This window comes from Ambystoma mexicanum, chromosome 9 (genome assembly GCF_040938575.1).
Source record: "Ambystoma mexicanum isolate Mex_15411 chromosome 9, UKY_AmexF1_1, whole genome shotgun sequence".
Taxonomy (NCBI): Eukaryota; Metazoa; Chordata; class Amphibia; order Caudata; family Ambystomatidae; genus Ambystoma; species Ambystoma mexicanum.
Genome location: NC_090931.1, coordinates 1306246235 through 1306258777, shown reverse-complemented (window position 1 = coordinate 1306258777; position 12543 = coordinate 1306246235). Strand labels below are relative to the sequence as shown.

General features: G+C 45.9%; 1 protein-coding gene across 4 annotated transcripts in view; it reads right to left on the bottom strand.

Moving 5' to 3' along the window:
• Positions 1 to 12543, bottom strand: part of MYLK (myosin light chain kinase) — a 1914870-nt gene that overhangs the window by 344865 nt on the left and 1557462 nt on the right. For all 4 annotated transcript variants that reach the window (XM_069616671.1, XM_069616673.1, XM_069616672.1 and 1 more), the window contains one exon: positions 1500 to 1630. In XM_069616671.1, coding sequence (XP_069472772.1) covers positions 1500 to 1630 — 131 coding nt within the window. The remainder of the gene's footprint in view (positions 1 to 1499; positions 1631 to 12543) is intronic.

The following is a 12543-nucleotide window of genomic DNA, read 5'->3' as shown; positions in this document are numbered from 1 at the left end:
GGATTATCAACTGTATACAGCTGTGTTACTCTCTTTCTGAAAAGACTCTGCCTTTTACGCCAAGGGCCCACTCTACTAGAGGCATTGGTGCCACTCTGGCTTTCATTGCAAATGTTCCCCTCGACACCATTTGCAAAGCGGCTACTTGGAGCTCTATTCACACTTTTACTCAGCATTACTGCATTGACACTCATTCCAAGACAGATACACAAGTGGGACAAGCGGTTCTAAGACACCTGTTTGCTCATGACCCTTCTCACATCCCACCTCCTTCTTCTGGTACTGCTCGCTAATCTATGCACAGCATGTGATCTAAGCAGATTCCACAAGCCTCAGAAGGGATACATTACTCACCGTAATTGTATTTCTGATGCTTGTATCTGCTTAGATTCACATGCGACCCACCCTTCCTCCCCTCCGAGAGAAGGCGCATGATTGCTTGTAGTCTTACCTTTCTGTCTATCTGCTTGGATTATCTGTACTCACGCTACTCCTCATGCTTCCTCATGTCAGAAAAAATACAATCTGAGGATCCTACACGCGTGAGGGATCTTGGGTACAGTGGACGTCACACTAGGGATAGTATTACTGGCACGCCTGTGTCGACGCCCATTTTCGACTTTCGAAAAACAAACTGTAATACTCCGCAGCTTCCACTAGATGTCGGCCTATGCACAGCATGTGAATCTAAGCAGATACAAGCATCAGAAATACGATTACGGTGAGTAATGTATCCCATATATATATATATATATATATATATATATACACACACACACACATTGCATACTTCACAAGCTACTACGGGCCTTATTACACGGATGGCAAAGAACCATGGCGCTATTAGCGCCATGGTTCATGCCGGTAAAATACCGGCACCGCCTTGGCGGAAAGGGGAATTACTGCCCCATTCCAAGGTTGGAGGGGCGGTAATTCCCCCTTCCACCATTGCCCTTTCCCATTCCCATTCATGCCCCATAGGGCTCAATGGGAATGGGGAAGGCAGTAATTACGGTACTGCAAATTGCGGTACCGTAATTAGCTCCCTGGGTCCCTTTGCGGGTTGGTTTTTAACGCCTGCAAAAAGCAGGCGTTAAATCCCCCAACCCGCAAAGGGACCTCGTAGTAAGGCGGTAAGGATTTATCGGTACCGGTATTTTACCAGTACCGGTAAATCCTTACCGCCATCCGTGTAATGAGGCCCTACATCTTGAAACAAATATATGAGTACATTCCCTCTACAATAAGTGACAGCAACCAGTTGACAAAGTTAGAAATTATGTCCAACTCACTCTCACAAGACTAACTTACTTTCTTTTAATATTCCAATCATTCTGATTTATTAACTACTGAGATTTTGTGGCAGACTTTCACAACTAAATATATCCTGATTTTGCGATGCATCAACTTTCAGGTACATTTTATTACAATTTGACTGAAGACTAGAAATATTTCACAAGTATATATCTTTGTAAAACATCACTTCATGTACGATTTACCAGTTTTCTGAATTTCATCCAGGAGAAAGTAAGCGGTTGTGTGCCTGATGCTTTGCACAGAAGCACGATGGATTCCCCAGCTCTGATTTTTCGGTCTTCTGTTGCAAACTCAAGGATCTGGGGCGGGAGCGCTGAAAATAAAGAGAATTACAGAAGTGTGCTATCAGTACATTCTGGTCTGATATGCAAACAAAGTAATGCTGAAACAAGCTGGTAATAACTGCTTCAGACATTCGGATTTACCATCGATTTATTAGAAATTCATCAAATTATGAGGCACAGCAAAGATTCTGAAAAACTCCTAAATAGGCATAGAATTGTCCCTTTCAGTCCTGAAACTTTCACCTCAATTTTGTATGAACGAAAGTAAATTTACACTTTTGGGACTCTGAATGATCCTTTCTTGATGAATAATATACACACAAGCATTCCTAAAATGTGTCCAGCCTTACACCCAACCCCACCTCTTATTTCAAGGAAACGACCTGGAACATAACTAAGTGGGGTCTAATTTTGAAATCCAGTGTGTAAACAAATAAATGGCGCCACAGAGTGTATTAGAAAGAGGAACTTATTTAGAGCCCCTGTTGAAGGTTCAGAACTAGGCTATTTACTTTTTCCACGATGTCAATAATATTTAACAAGCAGAATTAGTGAAGTCAAGCAAATCAGCGGGTGACCGCTAACAATTAATGTGCGGACCAAAACAAGGCTACGCCCATCGCCTCAACTATCATTTTCCTGGGTTCTTCCATCCCTCCCCCGCTGCCCTTTGTTTGGCCGCCTACCATGGTGCCATCTGCCACACTTGTGTATGCAGCGATATTCACCAATGTTGCAGGACTTGTGGAAATGGCAATATCCATATGTCCCTTGGTGTTTACTGTGGGTTTTCATTTTGCCAATGTATTACGTGACGTTCATGTTTCCCAAATATATTTTCCACCTTGCACCATCTATGACTGTATATTTACTGCACTGCTTATGCTAGCTGGGTGACCCTCCATTGCTAGTTCTGCCATTGGTTTTAGTCCACTATGTCCCCTGCACCTGGGGTATGTGTGAGATTTGGTAGAATTCCTCCAGCCCCGGGAAAGGATTCCAAAAAACAGTTAAACCTGTTCCCTGCCCTGCTAGCAGAATTCCAGAGCTAACAATATGGGCGGTATCCGGTTAATTTTTCGAAAACATATTTCCGAAATGCCATTTTGTCAAAAATAAAATGGCGAAACATTATTTTTCGAATGTTTTTTTAATTTTATGATTTTTTTTTGTTTTGTTAAAAAAAATGGAGGTTTGGGGGGAACCCCCCCCCCCATTTGCAAAATTAAAAAAAAACATTCCATTTTTTTTCCGGCACATTTGTGTCGAGAAAATGGCATTCAAAAATAAGGCGTTTGAAAAAGTCACTATAAACAAATATTGCCTGATATTTTTCAATCTCCCATTTGTCTTGGCAGAACGCCTCTCTGAGCCCTGAAAAACGAGTTCCACTTGTGTCCATCATGGGGTTGGGGTGGGCTCTGGAAAGTCACTTGTCCCCACCCAACAATTAGCCTGCCCTTTGACCCCAACTGTGCTAATTTAATCTCCCCATACCCTACAATTAACATCCCCTCTGGGCTGAAACTGCCAACTCCCTTGACCTGGGAATCACACAGGATACCTGAAAGTGTGTGTGCCCCGCTCTGCATCCCATCTCCCCTGGAAACGACCCTGGCAACTCTTGTCCAAACAAACACCTGCCTTGGTGAGGGGGGCTGCCCCTGGTAATGACCTTGGCAACACTTGCCCAAACCAACACTTGCCTGGGTGGAGGGCTGTCCCTGCAGTGGGTGGAGCAACAGCCTTATATAAGCATTTGGAGAAAGGACTGGAAGGACTGGAAGCTGACTCTTCTTTCTTTTTGGCAGTTGGTGGTATGTGCTGACTGGGTGGGTTGTTATCTAGGTACCCTTGTCCCCAGTCTATACTTCATTTTCTCCCTCTCCCCAAACTGTTCTATTTCTCATCTATGACATGCCCCCCCCGGTCTGTGTCTCTGTCTCCCTGTGCGTCCCTCTCTGTGCCCCTCTGCACCTGCCCCTCTCTCTCTCTCCTTTTCCCCCCCACCATCTCTACCAGCCTCCGTCTCCAATTCCCTCTGCAACCCTCCCCTTTCTCCCTTGTTATCCCTTCCCCGCCACTTGCATCCATGGGTACTCCTCAGACCCCAGCTTCCAGGCCAGTGGGTGTGCCTAGCTAGTCCAGTGTGTGTAATCTAGGCTGCTGGCAATGACTTTATTCCTCTTTCTGTAATAAATCTGTTTCTGCTTTCTACTATTACTTTGATACCTTCATTGTGTTCCCACTTTTCAGTGTAACCTGCCTGTTATCGCCAGAGGGGGGACCCAGGTCCGCCTGCATACACAACGCACCCCGCCGGGTCTGTTGACTCCCTGGTCCAAAACTGTGGCTCTGACTGGGGTCCCCAACATGGCCTCCCCCATGTTGCCCTGCCTCCCACTTCCATAGTTTTCTGGTGTCATGACTCGGATTCAAAACCAGGTCTAGGTCCTTGATCACCCGAATATAGCACCTGAATGTCTGCACCTTCTCTGAGTAAACTCACCTGTGTTCTGCAGCCTGCACTCCTCTCCTCGGTCCATTTTCCCTGTTTTACAATCTTCAGACCAGTCCCAGAGAAAAGATGAACCTGCCTTCCATGCTGCCTGCTGTACCAGTATTTAGCTGCATGTCCGCCGGATCCATTATTAAGGTAAGAACTGAAGTATCAGTCATGTGCACTGATATTGCCAGCTTGTAGCTTGAGGGGAGGGTTCCTAGTCTCTGAGGGGGGTGAAAACATTCAGGGTACGTCAGTGTGCCCATCCAGTCAACCCCGGTCCCACTCCCACAGTGTCAAGGCACTGGCGCGTTGCCACTGTCAGAGGAGGACCGGCACACCCACACAACATCACACAACTGTACTGGCAAATTGTAGGGTGTACCTTTCCAGATAATCTACCCAACTAGTCATAGCCTCCAGCCCTCAACCCCTAATTTATCCAGTGTTTGGATTTAACACAGAGTTCCTCGCGTGAGGGTAGCATCTACCCCATAACAAACTCACCTTCTATGCACAAACTGCAGGGTGAACAAGGGTAGCTGTGGCTCATTGCTCATCTTAGGGACAGCCCACCAAGAGCTTCCTTTTAGAGCGCACTACATTTCGCTTAATTCAGTTTACTAGTGTGCCTGAATCTGGGTACAAAGAGTGGTGAGGTGGCATCTTAACAGTAAGTTCTTCTGTAGATACCTTTGTGGAGTGCGCCCTGATATTCTTCAGTTTGCTTGTCTGGTTGGCTGGAGCCCTCGCCCAGTGGTGAGGTGGTTATCTTTATGATAAGTCCACACATGGATATCTCTCTGGAGTATACACTTGGCACCCTTCATTTTGCTTGTCTGGGCGGCTAGAGCCCTCACCGCACCAAAGCACTTAATTCAGTTTACTAGTACCAGAGCCACCAAGTCTGTACTATACTCATCTCCTAGACACTCATTAGGAGTTAACAAGGCTAGTATAGGGCCCAACCTCACCCACTTACCCATTTTTATTATGTCCATATCCTGGTCGTGAGAGCCATGTATTTCTTTAGAACCACAAGAGTGGGCCTCTTGAGATCGTGTTTGTCTGTAACTCTTTTGTGCGGCGTGCCAGACCTGCCTGCCTGCCTGAATCTGAGTAGTTTCCAGGGACGCCTGGGAATTGCATTTAACATTCCTTTTGGAAGCGAAGCAGTAGCTTGGCATTACCGTGACCACTGTCCTGCAACAGTTTATCATCCAACCCCTTCCCTAGTTAAGCACCTGTGAGTATGCATCTGAGAGTGCCTGTGAGCGAGTGTGAGTGCGCTTGAGTAACCCTGGCTGACAGACTTGGATAGTAGAGAATCAGTGGAGCTGAGCTGTGCCCTGTAGTGATTTAGTATTTGTCAAGAAATCTTAGTTTGAGTACAACATCTTTTGCCTGCCAGATTGGGAAATTCTGCAAGCCAGGAAATGAGCATTTACCCCGATAGCCCTGTGGTACTCATGGCTACAGTGCATGGCCCAGATATGGTCAGATGGATGCCAGTATGGCATAAAGAAACCAAGCATCAAAAGCTACTGGTCTGGCCCCTAAAAGGCTGCTTTGATGAGGCTCACCTAGCTGCAGTGAGGGAGGTACTTAAAAGGGTGAAAGGGAAGTCAGCAGTTAGGCAGTGGAAGGCCTGCACATTGTGGTCCCATCAGAGTGTGTCTGTGGCGAGGAAGAAGTGGCTGGAACAATAAGTGACCCTAGAGCAGAACTAGACCAGTCTAGTCTAGAGAAAATGAGAAATGACCAAAGTTATGGGTGTGACCCCTGCCTGTTCCCAGTGTTATCCCCAGTGACCCATTCTGTCCCAGAGGATGTCATATATTTTTCTGTGCTTGCTCCCCCACCCAGCTATTCTGCTCGCTGCCCAGTTCCTGTCCCTTGGGTGCATGCCTCTGCTGAATCAGCCGCTGTACTGTCACCCTACACAGGTGAGTATGGGGCTTCGAGAGGATGGCACACATTTAGTGAGGGAGGAAGAAGAGGAATCATTCACCACTCCCATTAGCCCCATCTGAACCCCCCGTACTGGGGCTACCAGAAAACCAGGTACGTGCATCAGCATGCTTCAAGCCAGTATCCACCTCCAGCCCGGTGCCCATCCCAGTTAGGACACTGCGTGCATCAGGTCCAGTGCACCTATTGAAATTAATGAGGCACTGGAAGTACAACTATCCTCAGTGGATTCAGCATCAGCAGAATAAGGCCACAGCCCTGTCTGCTTAAAGCAAATCGCAACCCCCTGAATCATGTCCACCTGGTCCTTTTCACCTTCCCACTCAACGAGACCCCCAGACCACAATGCCGTTTCTGGGCCAGACCCCCATCATGGACAACCCCAGGCCGGAACCCAGACCAATGCCACTCATCTTCCAGCCAGTAGCAAAAATAGCCAGGGGGCCTCTTCTGGCACCGCCTTGCAACCCTGGGCCCAGCAGCCAGGCTACAGTCCCTTCCATTTTTCTCAAGCCTGATGGGAACTGGACCCACAAGATGTACCCCTGGCACCCCAACTCCTTGCCTTTACCATCCACTTCACATCCAGTGGCCCCTATGTGACTGGACAGGTAGGTAACAAGTGTGGCAGGATGCTGCTGGACACAGGAGGCACTGTCAGCACACTGAGGCTGAGGGAGTTCCCGTGTGCCCCAGTGTCTGGCCAGACTGTCACCACAGCAGAAATAGAGAATATCCTATCTAAAGCGCCTGTATCCTTGTGGGGCATTGTGTCCTCTGGCCCACTACGGCACTCCACTTAGCCCTGTTGCTGCTGCCCTAACCTTTTGTCTGCACTCCTTTCTCAGTGCTGTGACCCTGGTCCATTCTCCCTAATTCTCCAGTACAAAATCCAGTAGCAGAACTGACAACATTGCTACACAAAACTGCAGGCTACCGTAGGGACGAAATAGAACACACAACTTGGGCAAAGGAGAAAGGAAGAATGGGGAGCTACAAGCTGGCAAAAGTGTGCGCACAGAAAGGACTTAGTTGGGCAGATACATTGTCCCTTGTCCTAATGTACATGAGAGGTATGCCCAGCTGCTTTGCAGGACTCTCTATTTGGGAGCATGGTGGCAAGAACAATGCCTCTGCCCACTGCAGCTCCTCCCTCTGTGAACAGGTAGCATTTGGAACTGACTGATGATTCAGTTCTGACATATTTCAAGCACTTTACTTCAGACATGTGACAGATCTCTCGTCAGGTCAGTGAGTTCCAACCTGTGCCAGGTCAGACAACATTTAATCTAGTACTGTCCCCAGAGAGAGCTGGGACACTGCACCGAAGAGCATGGACTATATATCCCCAAAATCTGCCCTCAACCCTGCTCAGAAACCTTACCAGCACTGGAGCAGTCTGCCAGATATTTTCTTGGACTGTGGTCCCTTGAACTGTGACTTTGTTTTGGAACTTAGTGTTTTGACAGTGAAGATTTTGATTTTTCTTATGTTTTATACCTTAATAATTAGTAATTTTAATATTTAATATTTTTAATTTTAGTTAGCCTTTTTCATTTTAAAATGTTATATTTTGATTTGGTTATTTTTAAAATAGCAATATTTTATATTATAATTTTTCAACTTCATTTTGGATTTTGGTTTGAATTTATTTCCTTCAAATTGTAATATTTTAAGTATTTTTTTTATTTTTTATATTAATATGTTGTATGATTGTTTTCCTCTTTCCCTTTTAATTTTGGATTTTGATTCAAGATTTCTCTTTTTGAAAGCAAATATTTTTCCATTTTCCTTCTTGCATTTGTGAGTTGCCATTTGTGGAGTATTATGGTTTGGCGGTCCACCTGCATTTGAAGTGGAACAGATCTGCTTTTGAACTTCCCTATTTCGGCCTGCCTCCCACTTCCACAGCCTAACCCGCTGGTAACTACCCGCCACTGAGATGAATATTGCCATTAAGAACTGCAAAGATCTAAGAACAGGCCCAATGGCACTTTTTTCACAAAAAACAACAAAAACAAAATCTTGCTTAGGGATCCATTTAGCTCGAGTCCGTTTTCCTTGTTTAAGACTATGCCATCAACAACACTGAAAAGGAACATCAGAAGTAAAGAGTGTGTTCAGGGATCCATGAGTAGGATTTCCTTATTTATTTTATTGAAAGAGCTCTTAGAACATGTGTGTGATCTTCGAGGGTGCTAAGGTACTATATTACAGGCAGCAGTTGAGGGGCAGAGGAGAGTGGGGTAAGATACATGATCTCCTGCATTCTGGGCCATGTTCCCAGCATCATGATTGGCCAGTGCCTACCCTCAAAGGTGCTAATTTAGCAGTAATCATTGATTCTCTGGGCTTAACCAATGAACATAATGGCTGGGGCCGCAGGTAAAACACCTGTGCATAAAGAGGGCCTTTAACAAGGGTGCCTGGGCCTTTACCACCTGGCCTGGTTTCTCCCATAGAACCAGTGATTATTACTATGAGTAACCTTGGTTTACATCCTAGGGTGCTGATATTTTATTTATTTATGTATTTATTTATTTATTTGCCTTTTTTTAGCGCGCAAACAGCCCAGGGGCATCATGGCGCGTCATGGTGATAGTAATGTATTTGTGTGCAATAGTTGATTGAGGCGTGCACAAGACACACTATTTCACACAAATACTCACTGAATATGACCAAATACTCACCCAACATGGCTGCCATTATCATGGTGATCCCGGGAGCTGATGTGGAGGTTCCACAAAACCAAACGATAAGTGAGAAACTGGGAGGAAGCAGAGGGGACGGAAGATGGCAGTCAGGTGTGAGCAGCAGTGAGCTTGCTCAGAATGCAGGTTTGGCTTGTGTGATTGAGCCCATGTTCTAAGCAACCCGTTTCTCTGCTGCATCTGTAACTGATGCCAATGTTGATAAATCTGTGTTGTTCATCTTTGTTGGGAACCTTACCTTCGCCCAACATGTCCCAGGGGTCGGAAAAACCCACTTCCACAAAATCATCTCACCGTGCCTAGAAAGAGACTTTAACTCTGTACGAGCCTCAGCCAGTAACCAATGGTGGGAGATGCGTTAAAATGTCCTTAGTTCTGGTAACATACAGGATGCAGTGTTCTGCACACTCTGCAGCTGGAGATACAGATTTAGGGCTATTCCTAAGTGGACAATATTGGCGGAGGCTCTTACGAGAGTTTGGCATCCAGAAGTACTTCCAGATTGTACTATCGTTGCCAGGGTATGTCATTCTCCCAGGTGGGATGACCTCTATGATTTTGCATGAAATGAAGAGATCAGTGTTGAAAGTCATTTATGTTCCTAGCCAAAGAAACTTGAGTTCTTGACCTGCAAGACACTGTGAGGAAACATAAGATAGTAAGTCTATTTGTGACTAACATAATGGCTATTCTTAAGAAACACCAGGACTTAAGAGTGGTTTTACCCCAGGAACACTGGGAAGGAAGATCGCCTTCCCTTAGTATGGAATTCTTGAGCCATGCACATAACAGCAGTAGTTTTCATCTCCCAAGTAATCACGGATTGTTTGTCAATAGATCAACAGTCAATACAATTGGTTTGGCCACCAAAACCATTCTAAAATGGATGCATTGGTGATCTGTGCCCTTTCCAATGTCCCACTGGAAAAACTGCTGTTCCCAGGTCCTGCATGTGTGTGCCCTCCTTTGTTCTCTCTTTGAAGAAAAGAAAGAAGAAAAACTTGCAATGTTGGAAGAGTAGATGCCTTCAGGTGACCCGAACATCCAATCCAGATATGAAGTTCCATCATCATCACTTTCACTGTTTGAGAAATATGTTGACCAACAAATTGTATTGTTTCAGAACGTAATACCATCTCACCTGGATCATGGTAACGCTACCCCATTTTAGCGGAGCTATCAATCTAATCAGGGACACCATGTGATGCAGACAAAGTCGGCGAATCACATATTCAAAACAAAGCCACATGCAACATCTCTGGGCAGCTGTAAGAAAGTGCATCTGATTCCAGTTCAATGTGGGATTGGTGTTGTAAGAGCATCCATTGGCTGATGGATACTGCTACTGCACAGTGTTGAATCGTATGGGCGGCAGCAGTTGTATGTTAGGTCTGACAAAAATAGGGGTTTGAGTCCTAGGGCCTCATTCCGAGTGAGGCGGTAAGGTGTTAATGGTGCCGGTAAGGATGCCGGTGCCGTTAACCCCTTACCGCCGCATTACAAGGTCCCTTAGCGGGAGCTGCTAAAGGACCAGGGAGCTAACAACGGGCCCGTTAATAATGTTATTAACGGGCCCGTTGTTAGTTCCCTCCCCATTTCCATTGTGCCCTATGGGAGCTCAAATGGGAAAGGGTATGGCTTCACTGAATGGGGAAATACTGGGTCCTCCAACGTTGGAATGACCCGGTAAGTCCCCATTCAGGGAACCTGGACCAGAGTTTGGAGGCAGCCATGCCGCAAACCATAGCTGTTCTCTATTCTGTGTACTAATCTAACTTAAGCTTAACAACCTTCTTTATGTCTTTGCGCCCTAATACTCTCGGGTCTGGTGCACAATATAAATAATAAAACAAATGAACAAAGAAAAGTAAATAGCACCATGGCTACCTTCAAACTCGTAATGAGGCCCCTAGGGTTCCACTAACGCTAGAGAGCAATTGAGAAGACAAAAGGTTTACATTCACAACTTTTTGCACAAATGCCACTTTTGTTGTGCCTTTTCTCTCGAGGTATTTTATTGTATTTGTTTATTTTATTTATTGGGTGTTTATAATGCACTTATACAGAAATATTGTGTTTCAAGGCGAATCAAGACAAGAGATGGGGAGGTACAGGGAAGAAATAACAAATCAATAACGTTCCTACTAGGTCTTGAGACATTCAGATCGTGTAAGTGCAGTATCAAGAAAGCAGAGGAGGGTTGAGGAGGGGAGATGAAGGAAGTGGGAACAGGAAGGAAGACAAACAATAACGTTCCAACTAGGTCGTGACACAATTCAGAGCGTGCAAGTACAGTAACAGAAAAGGTGGCGTGGGAGGGGAAGTGTAGGTTGGGGGTGAACAGGAAAGAAGACACACAATGTTCCTACTAGGTCATGAGACAATTTGGAGCGTGCAAATACAGTAACAGAAGAGAGGGAAGCGGGGGAGAAGTGCAGGATAGGAGGCAGGGTAATGCTCAAGCGAGAGGGAAGAGAAGGTTACATTAAGTGCAAGTGAACAGGTTCACTCGCACTTTGGGAGAGGGAGCACAAGGGAGTGCTTGAGGAGAAGCAGGAAGGAGCCAGTGGCAAGCAGTGATTGCAGAAACAGCCAGGGCTGGAGTAAGGGAGGCAACGCTGTCCTTGATGATCTGGAGGAGATGAGGAACACCTGTTTGGATGAGACTTGCATAGAGCAGAGGTGTCTAGAGAACTCATCAGGTGATAAGGGCGAGAAAGAGAAGAGTAGGAGGAAAGTGGGAGAGGCGGGCTAAGGGAGGCCTGAGAGTGGGTCGGGGAGAAGCATGAGCTAACTTTAACAGAACAGAAGTGCAACCATTTAGATTCAAGTGTCCAGTATAAAGAGGAAACAACCTAGCATCCAACATACAGCTGAAAAAGCAATACACCTAGATGCCAGTTACCAGGATAGGTCCTAAGTGTTTGAATACAATTGTGGGCGACATTCAGCAGACTAATACCTTTTGGTAATAGGAGTAATAAGAGAGGTGGGACAATTGACTAGGGAGCAGTAATGGCTTTTCCCCTGCCCGCACCTTTCTTATCTTGTCAGTCACTGCTGGTAGACAGCTGCGCTGCATGCCCACCAGCGAACACTGGCAAACACAATCTGGAGCTGGTACTGGAGGAGCTGCCCTTTGCCTTGGAGCCCCTAGCTCAGGCAGAGGGCTTCCCTGTTGGCTTGGATAATATGCCAACAGGGCAGGGGAGAAGCAATAGGTGGAAATGGGAACAGGAAGACTGTTAAGCGAGGCTGGGCGAGGCACAACATGCCATGCAGCAGAACGAAGCAAAAGTTAAACAAATACAGACGAAGGGGCACAAAGAACGCAACTCAGGAGGGAAGGGGCTGCACACCTTCCAGCTCACATGGTGGATTTAAGGTGAGAAAGGCATAGGGACAAGAGGTAACGTCGCCTTCTACAACAGTCACTAAGAGTGGAGCCAGAAATGATGCGCTGACTTGGTGTGTTAGTCTCTGACAATATGCCATGCATGGCACAAAACAGTTGTTAGCGCAACAGGCTGCTCATCATGCAAAACAACCAGCTTAAAAATAAACCTCAACAAAAGCGGCATTTGCCCAAATACATTTTACTCTCAGTAAGGGATCTGAGGTGAAGATATTTTGGGGTAGGCATTTTGACTGGACATCATTCATAGCTTTTACCCATTTTACCCATTGTGCATAATACAAAGTCTTTCCATTCCTTACGTTTTATTCTTTTACCTCCTGTGTTGCGTGCCAATGACTA